The following is a 13,589-nucleotide window of genomic DNA, read 5'->3' as shown; positions in this document are numbered from 1 at the left end:
TTGCACTCATATGCTCTTACATGGTCTTAGGGAGAAATCTGCCTTTGAGATGAAATTTTGCTTATCTGATTACACCTCAGGGGCTCTCCCTCGCACACACTCAGCCAGAAGCACATACTGTCTCATACACCAGTGTGAGTGGCTTAGATGATGGAGAGATGCGGTAGTGAGAGAACGGAGCTACAAAATTTGGGCATTCTGATTGAGAGTCAGCTGGTTAGGGCCCTGCAATGCACCTAGTCCCTAGGAACTGAGAGGATCAGGCATCTACTGGACAGATCTGAACCAGTACGTATTTGTCCACCAACCCTGTAGCCCAAGGAGCTTAACCTGAAAAGTAGTGTATATTAACTGTTGAGAGAGGTATCTTGGACTGTTCTTCTCCCTCTGTTTTAGGTCCACAAAATAGGGTTTTATGGGAGGTCCCAAACAGGAATATTGAACTAACATAGAGAAGTCAAGGAGTTGAAAAGGTCCCTGTCAGATATGAGAAAGCCCCATACTAAATCCCTGCTGGGTGGACTTCCGAACTTTACCTGAACGTTTTCAGCGCCCTGTTGCTCACTACCCTAGAGTCTATCCTCTTGTTGAACAGCCCTAAGTATGAAGAATTCCTTTCCTGAATTCAGCCTAGTGTGTTTTAATATCTTTCTTTCTTTTTTTTCTTTTCTTTTTTGAGCGAGGGTCTCACTCTGTTGCTTAGGACCATAGCTCACTGCAGCCTTGAACTCCTGGGCACAAGTGATTCTCTTGCCTCAGTCTCCCTAGTAACTGGGGCCACAGGTGCAAGCCACCACGTTTGGCTTATTTTTATTTTTTGTAGAGACGGGGTTTTACTATTGTTACTCAGGCTTGTCTCCAAACTCCTGGCCTTAAGCTATCCTCTTGCCTCAGGCCCCCACAGTGCTGGGATTACAGGTGTGAGCCACCATGCCTGGCCCATGATTTCTTTCTAACTTGGTCTTGGGGTCTCTTTCAAGAGTGGCTGTAAGCCACTGATAGGGGATAAAGTTAGTTGGGGTGTGTGGGTCAAGTGAGACTCAGAAGAGGCAGCACAGCAAAACCCGCGAAATAACAGAAGTGTTTCTGTTGTTACAGAGCCAGGAGAATAAGAAGAGTTGCTGGGGAGTTTGGAGGTGGCAGGGAGCTCAAACAGTGTCTGGGGAGAGAGAGGCCTGTTGTGGGACTGGGACTTTCTTAAGGTCCATGGCGTTATCTGTCAGGCTTTCCTGCAGGGGTTGTGGATTGGGCAGTTTAAAGAAAACACATATGAAGAGCAGGTCCTATTCACGTGACTCTGGTGTTGTCCATTGGGTTTTACTGTGGTCGGCAGGTGCGGGAAATGTTGGGTTTTTGGTCAATGGGATGAGGGACAAGCAGACCACATGCAAACAACCATGTGGGGAGGGCAAGTTTTCTGTAGGTCAGAGGCAATGGGGTACGACTGGGTTTCAAGCAACTTAAGTCGTGCCTGAAAACAGATGTGGAGGCTTCAACTATATGAAACAAATTTATGAGTCTTGATTATCTATAAATTAGCTTCCATTCTCTTTAGAAAGGACACCCAACATATCTCTTACACATGGCAGCCTTTCAGATACTATATCTCACTCAGCATCCTCTCCTTCCCCACCTAATCTGATAACTCAACCCACATGACAACCTCCTGGGTCCACTGACATTCAGACAGGAGGAATGGAAATCTGGTGGAAATCTCTCTGTGTCTGTCTCTCCTCCCACACTGTTAGTATTATGTTTTTGTTTGTTTGTTTTTCTGAGAATAAGGTATAGACTTCCATACACTCTAATTATGAATTTCCTAAAAACAAAAGTATCCTCTTACATAACCCCAGTTTATCAAAATCTGAAAATAAGCACTGATACAAAACTGTTAGTTAATCTACAGATCTTATTCAAATTTGACCACTGCCCAATAATGCCTTTTACAGCAAAAGAAAAAATTGTTTTCTGGCCCAATATTTAAACTATAATTACTTATTATGCTGACTTGCCATGCCTTTTTAGTTTCCTTTAGCCTCATGTTTTGTTCTGTTTTGTTTTGCCTTTCATGACCTTGACATTTTCGAGGAGTGTAGGTCAGGTATTTTGTAGCATGTCCTTCATTTAGGCTTTGCTGATTTTCTTCATGATCCAATGCGGGTTATGCATTCTTGGCAGGAACACCATAGAAGTGATGCTGATCTTTCTCAGTGCATCATATCGTGATGACTGTCCCATTACTGGGGATGTTAACTTTGATTACTTGGTTTAAGGTGACATCTGCCAGTTTTCATACTAAAACATTATTATTCCCTTGATGATTAATAAGTATCTTGTGGGAAATGCACTGGAACATTCTCAAAGAGGTGCAGCTGGAGAGCCTGTGATTGACTCTGCCTTCCCCTTTGTTTTCAGAGTCGAACGGCCGCAGGGCAGTGAACCGAGGCTACGTCACCAGCTTGCTCTGGCTGCACCAGGACTGGCACAGCCGTGACACAGCCAACACCTACGTGCAGATCCGACGGGGCTTGCTGCTCTGCCTCAAGCACATTTCTGCCCTCCGGTCTGGCAGGGAGGCCTTCCTGGCAGCACAGGGCATGGAAATCCTCTTCAGCACCACACAGGCAGGCAGCATGGGGATTCACTCTGCAGCTGGAGGCCAGCTGGATGATTCCTGAAGGCTGTCATTTAGGAATCATCCCAGACAGAGCTGGGAACACCTCAATCTATTTCTTGTTGCCTGCTAAGGGCAGATGTTCTGGATTCAAGTCTTTATTCCAGGCCAGGCTTGGTGGCTCACGCCTGTAATCCCAGTACTTTGGGAGGCCAAAGCAGATGATCACCTGAGGTCAGGAGTTAGAGATCAGCCTGACCAAAATGGTGAAACCCCTCTCTACTAAAAATATAAAAATTAGCTGGGTGTGGTGGCGCATGCCTGTAGTCCCAGCTACTCAGGAGGCTGAGGCAGGAGAATCGCTTGAACCTGGGAGGCGGATGTTGCAGTGAGCTGAGATCATGCCACTGAACTCCAGCCTAGCTGGCAGAGTGAGACCCTGTCTCAAAACAACAACAACAACAACAACAAAACAATCTTCATTCCATTGATTCATTCATATATACTTAACATATGTTTGTTGAATACACACTACCAGAAGTGCAGTATGGCATAGTGGTAAGTGTTGACTCTAAAACTAGAGAACTGGATTCAAATCCCAGCTCTAGGGCCTACAGCTGTGAAACTTTGAAAAAGTCACTCAACTTCTCTGGGCCTCTAGATTCTTCAAAAGAAAAACAAAAGCAGAAATAACAAAACTTAGGTTGTTGTGTGGACTAAATAAGTCACTGTACAAATGGCACATGCCCAGAAGAGTGCTTGCCATGACTGAACTGCGTTTTGAGGATGAGCCATTATTGGAATAATTAGCAGTGGGATCTCGTGGTGGATATGACAAACGAGGCCCTTGAGCCTATAGGGAAAACCTCCTAGCAGAAGAATCAGACACTAAGTAAGCAAAGAATCCAATGAGGAAGATAATTTCATATTGCACTGTGAAATCAATGAAGTAAGGGCATAGGTCTACAGGGGCCACCATAGGTAGAGGGAGCAGGTGTTCTTTTAGAGAGAGAGGTCAAGTCATCTCTGAGCAGGTGACACCTGAGCTGAGACCTGAGTTATTGGAGGAGCTGGTCATGCTGGTCAGGCCAAGTTGCAGGGGAAGAGCATCCCAGGGAAAGGGGATGGTGTCTTCAAAGGTTTCTACTTATCAGCACCCCACTGGAATATGTATTCTAGGGATTCCTGGATTTCAACCTAAATACATGCCTTAATTTCACCTGATTAGGGCTAATTTAAATGCCATAGTTTGAGGCTACATATGCCCTCTCTGTTGGTGGTATAAGTGTTCCAAATATCCATCATCTGCTCACCCACCTTCTCCTGGGGCCAAGGCAGCCATGTTGCACACGCATTATGTTCCTATTATCTCCAGATTAGGCGGCCTCTGGACTCCCTTTTTCAGCCTTCTTGCTCCTCTATGGACATCCTCCAGTTTTTCTCTATCTGAGTACATCTGAGGTAATGAAGTCGCCAATGAGAGTGTTGTTTTCCAACCATGGTATCTGTAGACGTTTCTCATTAAAAAATGGACTTACCCCCGCCAAACAATAACAAAATACAGTGCTGCAAACCAATATCTAATTTCCTATCTGCTATCACCTCTGGATTTCTTTCCATCATTACAGCTTTCAAAGCTTCTCAGTCATGAAATAGCTATATTTTACATTCTATTTCTCAGGATGAAGCAGGGCTTTGAATTTTTCCAAGCTCCCTCTTGCTTTGTAAGCTTGTGGTCCCCCAAGTCTCTAATCCCTCCCAGTCCTAGTGCAATGGCCTCCTGCATTGCTGATGTTTAACAGACCCCCACTCTGGTCCAGGGTTTCACCATGTTCCTCTGCTCTCCATGTTATTGGCTATTTCTCTGTTCTGTGCTAAAAAACCAAACAAAAAACAAAACAAACAAGAAAAACAAGAGCAATAAAGGAAGAAGATGGTAATCACAGAGGGACATGTCTATGATAGAAATATGGTGGAGAAAACACCAAATGAAGCCCAGCATGAGAGGCTGTGAGCCTGTGTGCAGGTTCTTCAAAACAGTTCCTTTAGCAGGTCAATGAAGACTTCAGTTGCTCAGCTAAGCACATTAGCAAGAAGCTTCCAGCCTTGAATTACTGTTGGAATGGAAGCAGAATGTGAGTACACACAGAGTGTGCACTTTATAGTGAGGTTTCTCTAGCTTATATTTTATAATCTCTCTAAGAATTACATGGAAAAGCAGCCCAGGAGGGGCCTATGAGACAGTGCTGAGTAAATAGGCCATGACACACCTGTCGCCTGGAAGAGTGTGTAGAATGTATGGATGTCAGCCTCAAGAGGTTGAATTCCTCACCACCACCACTCACCCTTGCTTTTAGTCTTTTAAATAGTGTGCTCTTGGCCAGGTGTGGTGGCTCATGCCTGTAATCCCAGCACTTTGGGAGGCCAAGGCGGGTGGATCACCTGAGGTCAGGAGTTCAAGACTAGCCTGGCCAACATGGCGAAACCCTGTCTCTACTAAAAATACAAAAAATTAGCCGGGCATGGTGGCAGGTGCCTGTAATCCCAGCTACTCAGAAGGCTGAGACAGGAGAATTGCTTGAACCCAGGAGGTGGAGGTTGCAGTGAGCTGAGATTGCACCATTGCACTCTAGTCTGGGTGACAGAGTAAGACTGTCTCAAAAAAAAAAAAAAAAAAAATGTGCTCTTCCAGAGGAAATGTTATCAAGTTTATGTGCAAAGTCTGATGTTTGACATTCTCCTGTTTTTTGGAAAATGATCCTTGCAGGTGAAAGATAGGCTGTCCTGGCTTAGAAACCAAATGGCTTGTTACTCTTCCCTGGCAGTCATAACCAGTGTTGAGTAGCCTCCCAGACCTGAGGTGAGTGCCGTGAGCACAGATGCGCTTGCAGGTGTACTGGAGTTAGAGCTGCCCATCACCCCTCCTCTCCCTTCTGCTAGAGAAGGCATGGGAGTCACTCAATAGTCAGCTCAGGGGCCTTGGATTTGGTGATGTTATTTCAGTTGCCATTTGCAGATTATGCTGCTGCTGCTGCTGCTGTTGCTGTTGCTGTTGCTGATGCCAGTGATAGTGATGACAATGGTAATGAAGCAGCAGCAGCAGCAGAGGCAGGAGGAGGAGGAGGAGGAAGAGAAGAAGTAGGAGAAGGAGAAGACAGTTACTTTGAACTCTTACTATCAATATATCCCTTGACTGTGTTAGCAATTTATGCAGACTCTCCAATATTGATAATTTAAAAAGCTTTTGAGGTAGGCTTTATCATTATCTCCCTTTTTACAGATGAAGAAACTGAGGCACATAACTGTTAAGTAATTTTCCCAAGTTCACAAAGCTCATAAGTGTTGGAGCCAGGATTGGAATCTGGTAGTCTCACTTGAGAGCCCATGCTTTTGCCCACTGTACCAGCAGCTCCCCAAGTTTAGCATGCATCAGAGTCACCCAGAGGAGTCACTAAAGCAGAGCCCGTTGGACTCCATTCTTAGAGTTTCTGACTCAGCAGGGCTGTGGTGGGGCCTGAGAATGTGCTTTCCTGACAACTGCCTAAGTGATGCTGATACTACTGATTCAGGATCACACTTGGAAAACCACTGTCCTATATTAGTTTTATGGATGTGTATGATGTGCTTACAAACCTACTGAGAATGAGATTGACTATAAAGGAACTTTTTAAAAGTCCTTCCTACACCTTTGGCATCATAATATTCTTCTTTGCCTTTCTGCTGAGGTCACTGCTTGCATTGTCTCTCTCTTGGTGACCCTACCTCTTTGTTTCCTGAGTCTTACATTTCTGCACAGATTCTGTAAACATCCTCTAAAAGTTCAAAGGCTGAGATCACCCATAGTGCAGCAAGGGTGCTGTATAATGTAGTATAATGGAATCTTATTGGCGCTTTGCATGAGGAAAGAGGAAGAAGGATGACAATTTGAATGCAAGGTTAAAAAGAAAAAAAAAAAAAAAACTCCTACAAGGATGCCTGAGACAGTTGGAGATAATTATCAATTTGGAGAAATAGGTAACTGCAGAAAGAACAAACCTAGATAAGATAATCAGAGAAAAGAAGCACTCTTTGGAGCTACAATAGCTTAAGGGGCCTGAAAGGTTGCTAAAATTGCTGGTTTTCAAACTTGAGCATGCATCAAAGTTACCTAGAGGAATTGTTAAAACACAGATTGCTAGATCCTACCCCAGAATTTCTAATTCAGTTGTTCTGAGGTGAGATGCAAGATTCTGCATTTCTAACAAGTTCTCAGGTGATACTGAGGCTACTGGTTTGGGTATCTCACTTTGAGAACCACTAGAATAAGGAGTGATACAGCCTTTTAAAAGTCACAGTTGCCACCATTTGCTCAGAAAGCACAGTAGGCCAAGTCTTGATTCATCAGGCTCGTCTCTGGCCAACAAGACCAAGGGCCTCAGCCTTGTGGACCTATGAAAGGAGGGACTGAATCCTAAAGGAAATATTACTAGGTTGGAATCAGGAGCTAGATACCCTGAAGGTCAGATTGGTCTGAGATCATTTACTATTGATTCAGTAAATGTTTTCTGAGCTCCTTTTTGGTGAAAGATGTTGGGGCTGTGTTCTATAGGGCGTTCAAAGATGAAGGTGATAGAGGACTCATCGTCCTCAGGAAACTTAGTGTCCTATATGGGAAAATAGGTTATGGATAATGCAGTATAGGCAGTAGGTGGGGGTAATAACAGACTTCGTGTAACCATGCACAGGAGGCCCTACTTGGTCTTGCCGACCAGAGAAGCCTCCAAGAAGGCACCCACATTTGAATGAGGCTAGGAGAGTATTTTGAAAAGTCTAAGAGAAACACTTGGTTTGTAAACTGTTCAGAGAAGCACAAGAGGTGGCCACAAGGCACAGACAGAGAGAGAAGCCATTGGTAGAAGCCATTGGAGAGTGAGTGGGACAACTAGGATGTTTTGGAGGGTCAGGCAGAAGGAAAGATATTGGTGACAATCCAGAAGATATCAAGCCATTTCCATTTAAGATATTTTTATATTGAAGCTATGTCACATCTGCCCTTAGCCTTAGAATTTCTCATCTATGTTCAAAGAATCACTGCAAAGAGAAGGGAGAGAGGGGTTATGCCAGGCAGGCATAGTTGAAGAGCTGTGGTGTCACCTGAGACCTGAATGATAAGAAAGAACCAGTGCCATGAGGGTCTGGAGATGAGGGTTCCATGGAGAGAAAAAGGAGGTAAATGCAAAGACCCTCAGGTGGGGAAGTAGAGTGGGAGGTGAGTGAGCTTGAGAAACACAGATATGGCAGAGTGTTGTGAGTAAGGGGGAAGACATGAGATTGAGTTGGAGTCATGGGCAGTGCCAGGACATTTAGAGTTCCTTGAACCATGATGAGGACTTTGAATTTTATTTCCACCAACTTTTTTGTTTGTTTGTTTGTTTTGTTTTGAGATGGAGTCTCGCTCTGTTGCCCAGGCTGGAGTGCAGTAGTGTGATCTTGGCTCACTGCAGCCTCTGCCTTCTGGGTTCAAGTGATTCTCCTGCCTCAGCCTCCCGAGTAGCTGGAATTACAGCCATGCGCCCCAATGCCTGGCTAATTTTTGTATTTTTAGTAGACACAGGATTTCACCATTTTGACCAGGCTGGTCTCGAACTCCTGACCTCGTGATCCACCTGCCTCGGCCTCCCAAAGTGCTGGGATTACAGGCGTGAAGCACCGCGCCTGGCCTCCATCAACTTGTAAGCAGGCACAAAGGAGGAGAAGACATGAATTAAAGAGATAGGGAAGGCCAGATCACGTAGAACTTCCTAGGGCATAAAAATAAATTAGAATTTTATTTCTATCAAGTTTGAAGCAGGAGACTGACCTGATACAATTTATGCTTTTCATTTTTTATTTTTGAAAAATTTTAAATTAATTGTAGTAAAATGCATGCAACCAAATTCACCATCTTAACTATTTTTAGGTGTGCTGTTTGGTCAAGTTAAGTACATTGTTGTATAACTGTCACTATTACTCATCCATCTCCAGAACTCTTTTCATCTGGAAAAATTAAAACTCTATAACTATTAAACTGATTTATGCTTTTAAAGGACCATTTTGGCTGCCATTTGGAAAAGAGATTATCAGAGGACACAAGGAGAAGGAAGGAGAGTAAGGGGAGGAATTAGAGTGTTGATAGGAGTTTAGGCAGGAGCTGTTAGTGGCTTTGGCTACATAGAAGCAGAGCTGGAATTTAAACCCAGGAATTTATACTCCTAGTCAAGGTCCTTTTCCACTAAAATGCCTTGCTTTGTTATCATGGGAATTATTACTAGGACTCTGCTCTGAGAGGCAGTGACTCCTAGCAGCCTCTTGCAGACTCCTAGGAGACGTTATGACACTAAGGATGCCTTCTTTTTTCCCGCTGGCTAATACTAAATGCTTACTATTAGGCACTTTGCCTACTTTAATGCATTTAATTTGTATACAACATTAGGAGAGAGGTTGTGTTATTATCTCCACTTTGCAGATGAAGACACTGTGGCACAGAGAAGTGTATTAATTTGCCAGGGTTATGAAGTTAGTAATCTTCAGTCCAGGATTTAAACTCACGTAGTCTGGCTCCAGGACCTGAGCAGTTTGCTCTTACTTTACTTTGCCTATGTATCGTGGAAGTAGGGTATTTATTATGCCAAAGCTAATTCAAAGATGTTAACTGTGATGGAAGCATTGAATATATTAATTGAATGCATTCTTGTATTTCATCATCCCTTCCAAGTAGCAAATGTGTTATGGAGAGTGATGGGAAAAGGGACCCTAAAATCTCACCTTTGCCTCCAATTCTGAGACATTGGTCCATAAGGATCGTATTTCCTGGAGTCTTGTCTTGTTTTGATGCATAACACGCGTACCAACCCTTCACACCTTAGTCTCACCTTAGTCTCGGCCCTGCACAGCCCCTATCCATTAGCATGAGGGAAATGTTGAGAAATGAATTCAAGAATTTCTGTTACCTTAAAACCAACGATCTTTGCATTCATAAGTATTTCCCCTACAGTGCAGCAGAAGGCAAATATAGCATGATTCCTAAGGCCTTGGGTTTTATAGATTATAATACTCCCTCCAGCCTTCAAATTCAGTTCATGGTATGGCCCAGTTTTTCAGAACATTTGAACTGGGCTTCATCCTTTCACTTGTTCCGTTCCACCAAAAAAAAAGACACGATTATCTTTTATCATCAAAGATCATCACAAACATACCTGTGTTCCAAAATGTTGGCTTTTTTGACTGAATTCCCTGGCTTGGGCTGGCTCTATCTCTACCAAGGTTGGAGCTTAGAACATCATATCTGATAAGTCATCTCTTTCACCTTATCGCTTCCTCCTTCAGAGTCTGTTTTATTTTTGTCCCATTCCTGATACTTTTCATGAAACACTTGAGACCATTTGATCAGACCAAAGGGTGAAATAGCTTCAACTGTTCATTAGCCTTCATAATGAATTAGCCAAAACTAATTCATTTTCCACCAAGAGTATTTCCTGCTGTGTATTCTGAGGCTGTTGATTCAGGACACCTGATGAGTATGACTGGCACACACTGAAGGGGAGAGAGCATCCTTGATTGCATTAACACATTTCATTTTGAAAGTTGGTTTACTTAAGGCTGGGCGCGGGGGCTCATGCCTGTAATCCCAGCACTTTGGGAGACTGAGGCAGGTGGATCACCTGAGATCAGGGGTTTGAGACAAGCCTGACCAATGTGGTGAAACCCCATCTCTATTAAAAATGCAAACATTAGCTGGCATGGTAGCAAGCATCTGTAATCCCAGCTTCTCGGGAGACTGAGGCAGGAGAATTGCTTGAACCCAGGAGGTGGAGGTTGCCGTGAGCTGAGATCATGCCACTACACTCCAGCCTGGGTGACAGAGTGAGACTCTGTCTAAAAAAAAAAAAAGAAAGTTGGCTTACTTATATTTTGGAGTCATTTGGGTAGCTTAAATTCATGGATAAATTTTTATTACTTTTTTTCCTCCATGTTCTTTCACATGGAAGTACCTGTAATGTTGAGTCTGGAGATGCCATAGTTCAGCAGCACCACAGACATTCACACTGCCCTGTGGTGGGTACCTGGTATCCACCATCTCCACTTCTGTGACTTATTGGCCTCAGAGCTTGTTGCACCTTTTAGGAATAGCAAACTGGAGGACCCCACAAGTCATCTTCCTGTACCAAGTCAGTAGACAAAACATTTACAACAATACTGAAGAAAATGGTTGTGTTTTTGCCAAAGAGATACTGAACTATACTAACTCTCTGTCTCTCAATTTAGTGAACTTGTTCTTACATTTTTCACAGTGTCTGAAAAGAAGGGTCTTGTCATGTTCCATCAGTATCAAAATGTTACATCTGCAAACCCAATTTTTCTCTTATTTGGGAAGGTACCAAGAGGGATCAACACTGTGGGCTTTGAGAAGAGGCATGTAATTTAATTTAGGTACTTGGGATTCACTTAGTCTTTCCCTTTGATTTCATATTTTATCTTTTATAAAAAATATTTTTCTCTGCAGAAGACAGCTGAAAGAGAAAAGCAAGACTTCCATCAATTCAGCTGCTCATTCCCTAACGTAGGCAATAATTCACAGTGACACATGGGTGGCTGAGAAAAGACACCGGCCTCCTCTTCCCCCAGCTATCCTGAGCAATGTCTTGCCTTAGGCACAGCATCCCTTGAATGAATTTTAAGTCTATATTCAGACTGAATTCATTGCAATGATGTATGAAATGAGCAAGAGACAGAAAAGTACAGATTCTACATTAGACAAAATTCTATGTTAGAATGTTCAAATTTGACATTCTATATTAAGGCTGTTTACGGTCTGTCCATGTGTATAATTCATTAGCTGAAATACAGCTAGGAGACCGTGCTGTGTTACAGCTAGGAGAGTGTTATTAGCTGTGTTACAGCTAGGGGACTGTGCCCAGATGCTGGTGTCTGATATAATCTTCCCTTTGCTCAGAACTGCCTGGATGACAAGAGCATGGAGCCCGTCATCTCTGTGGTGCTTCAGATCCTGAGGCAGTGCTACCCTAAGAGTCCACTTCCCTTAGTCACAGCCAGCAGTGCCTATGCCTTCCCGGTCCCTGGGCACATTGCTACTGAACCTCCATGTGATCTACCTGAAGGTAAAATAAGTGGGTAACTATGACCTTTAAGATGAATTTTTGCATTTTGATAATGTTTCCCAGGAAAGTGTATGAAAATAGAATTAGTTGTTTCTTAGGTCAACCATAATTGTCTATTAAGCTAATTAGAGACATACATGAAAAAGCAGTTTTGATTTTCATAAACAGGGTGAGAAAATACCAAGCTCACTTATTTTGTTCTTCATTATTAACTGTTTCTGCTTTGCCTAGTAGCTATCAAATGCCTGTACAGTAATCTCAGCTAATTAAAAAAAAGTCTATTCAGAATCCCATGATCGAATCTCTGCAGCATACTGACTGATTGTGGAATTAGTTTGCCCTGAGGATGAAATTAAAATAAAACTCTTGTTATTTACAACTCTAGGCTAGACATATTGGAATATTTGAAAGTGTTATTATTTAATCTCTAGGAAGATCTTCCTGTCAAAAGATCCTAGTACGAACAGATTTTCTATAGGCATGATTTTGCCACAATGGTACAAGATGCCTTCTATGGATTTTGTTTTAAATAACTTCCTCAATCAAAAAATTAGGGGCTCAATCAAGGTGATATTTAGGTTATAACACATTTTGTACGTGTGTGATCTCTAAACTTTGGCTATGCTAGTTGCATAAATACCTCTGACTTTCATGGGAGAATCCAGAATGGATTCATGTGTCATTTTTTCTGCACTTATTTTGCATTCAATGTGGGATAACTATTTAAACTTTATGACTTAGTGCCCCAACATACCTACGTGCACACCATTTGTACTGACTAATAAGCATTTGTGTGTGGTGGAATATTGTGCAATTAATATTGAGCCCCTTATTTGAGAGAGGAAGAAGAAAGAACCACTGTGTGGTGAACATCTAAATCCTAAATCCCAGAAAAACAGGAGACCTCACTTATTTCACTCATTTTCCCCGTCCAGAGGATTTTGAAGATGACGGCGATGACGAGGTGGACCAAGACTCTGATACTGAAGATGGGAAAGTGGAAGTAGGTATACCAGCTCATGCTTCTAATGATGTCCATAGTCACATCATGCACAGAAAAACATCACTTCCTATGTTTGCCCAAGCCCAGTGTAAATTTTAAGAACTGACTTTAGTACTGCCACTCCAGTGGTAGTGATGCTCAATAAATGACAGCTACTGTTATTGATTTCCCAGTTGTCATTTTCATCTTGGTAGGTCCGGTACAATGTCTCATTGTAAAGTCAGAGGCTATCCTATACATTATGAAGACACCAATACTTTATTCAGATGAACTTTAGGTATGCAATACTTGGAGTTGGTATATTTAATAAGATCATTTAAGACACTAGAAAAATTTTCCAGGAAGCTTTCTAGTAGATCTCACCTGTCTTCATAAGTCACTCTTCTTATCCTTTCTGTACAGGGCTGCTGCATCGTACAAGTCCATTGACATCAGACTCTGAATTGTTTTCCCTTAAGTTGCACAGTGTACAACCTGGCCAGTAGAGAAGTGTTGCTCTTTGGTCCCCGTCCCAAAAAGGCCTATCCTATAGAACAGAGGTTGGTGAACTTCCTATAAAAGGTCCAATAGTAATTATTTTAGGCTTTGTGGACCATACAGTCTTTGTCACAACTGCTCAACTTTACCGTTGTAGCACAAAACAGCTATAGACAATTTGTAAACAAATGGGCATGGCTGTGTCCCAAGAAGTTTGTTTGTTTGTTTGTTTGTTTGTTCTTGAGATGGAGTCTCACTCTGTCACCAGGCTGGAGTGCAGTGGTGCGATCTTGGCTCACTGCAACCTGTGCCTCCTGGGTCCAAGCAGTTCACCAACTTCAGCCTCCCGAGTAGCTGG

The 13,589-nt window shown here is 42.8% G+C and overlaps 1 protein-coding gene across 1 annotated transcript in view; it reads left to right on the top strand.

Annotated features, from left to right (window-relative positions):
* The window catches only part of LOC105539021 (cytosolic carboxypeptidase 4-like), a 454,095-nt gene that overhangs the window by 13,037 nt on the left and 427,469 nt on the right, over positions 1–13,589 (top strand). Inside the window, 3 exon segments of the mRNA XM_011979129.1 lie at positions 2,416–2,624; positions 11,586–11,751; positions 12,687–12,754. Coding sequence (XP_011834519.1) covers positions 2,416–2,624; positions 11,586–11,751; positions 12,687–12,754 — 443 coding nt within the window.

This window comes from Mandrillus leucophaeus, unplaced genomic scaffold (assembly GCF_000951045.1).
Source record: "Mandrillus leucophaeus isolate KB7577 unplaced genomic scaffold, Mleu.le_1.0 Scaffold1037, whole genome shotgun sequence".
NCBI classification, from domain to species: Eukaryota; Metazoa; Chordata; class Mammalia; order Primates; family Cercopithecidae; genus Mandrillus; species Mandrillus leucophaeus.
This window is presented reverse-complemented; position numbering and strand designations above follow the sequence as displayed.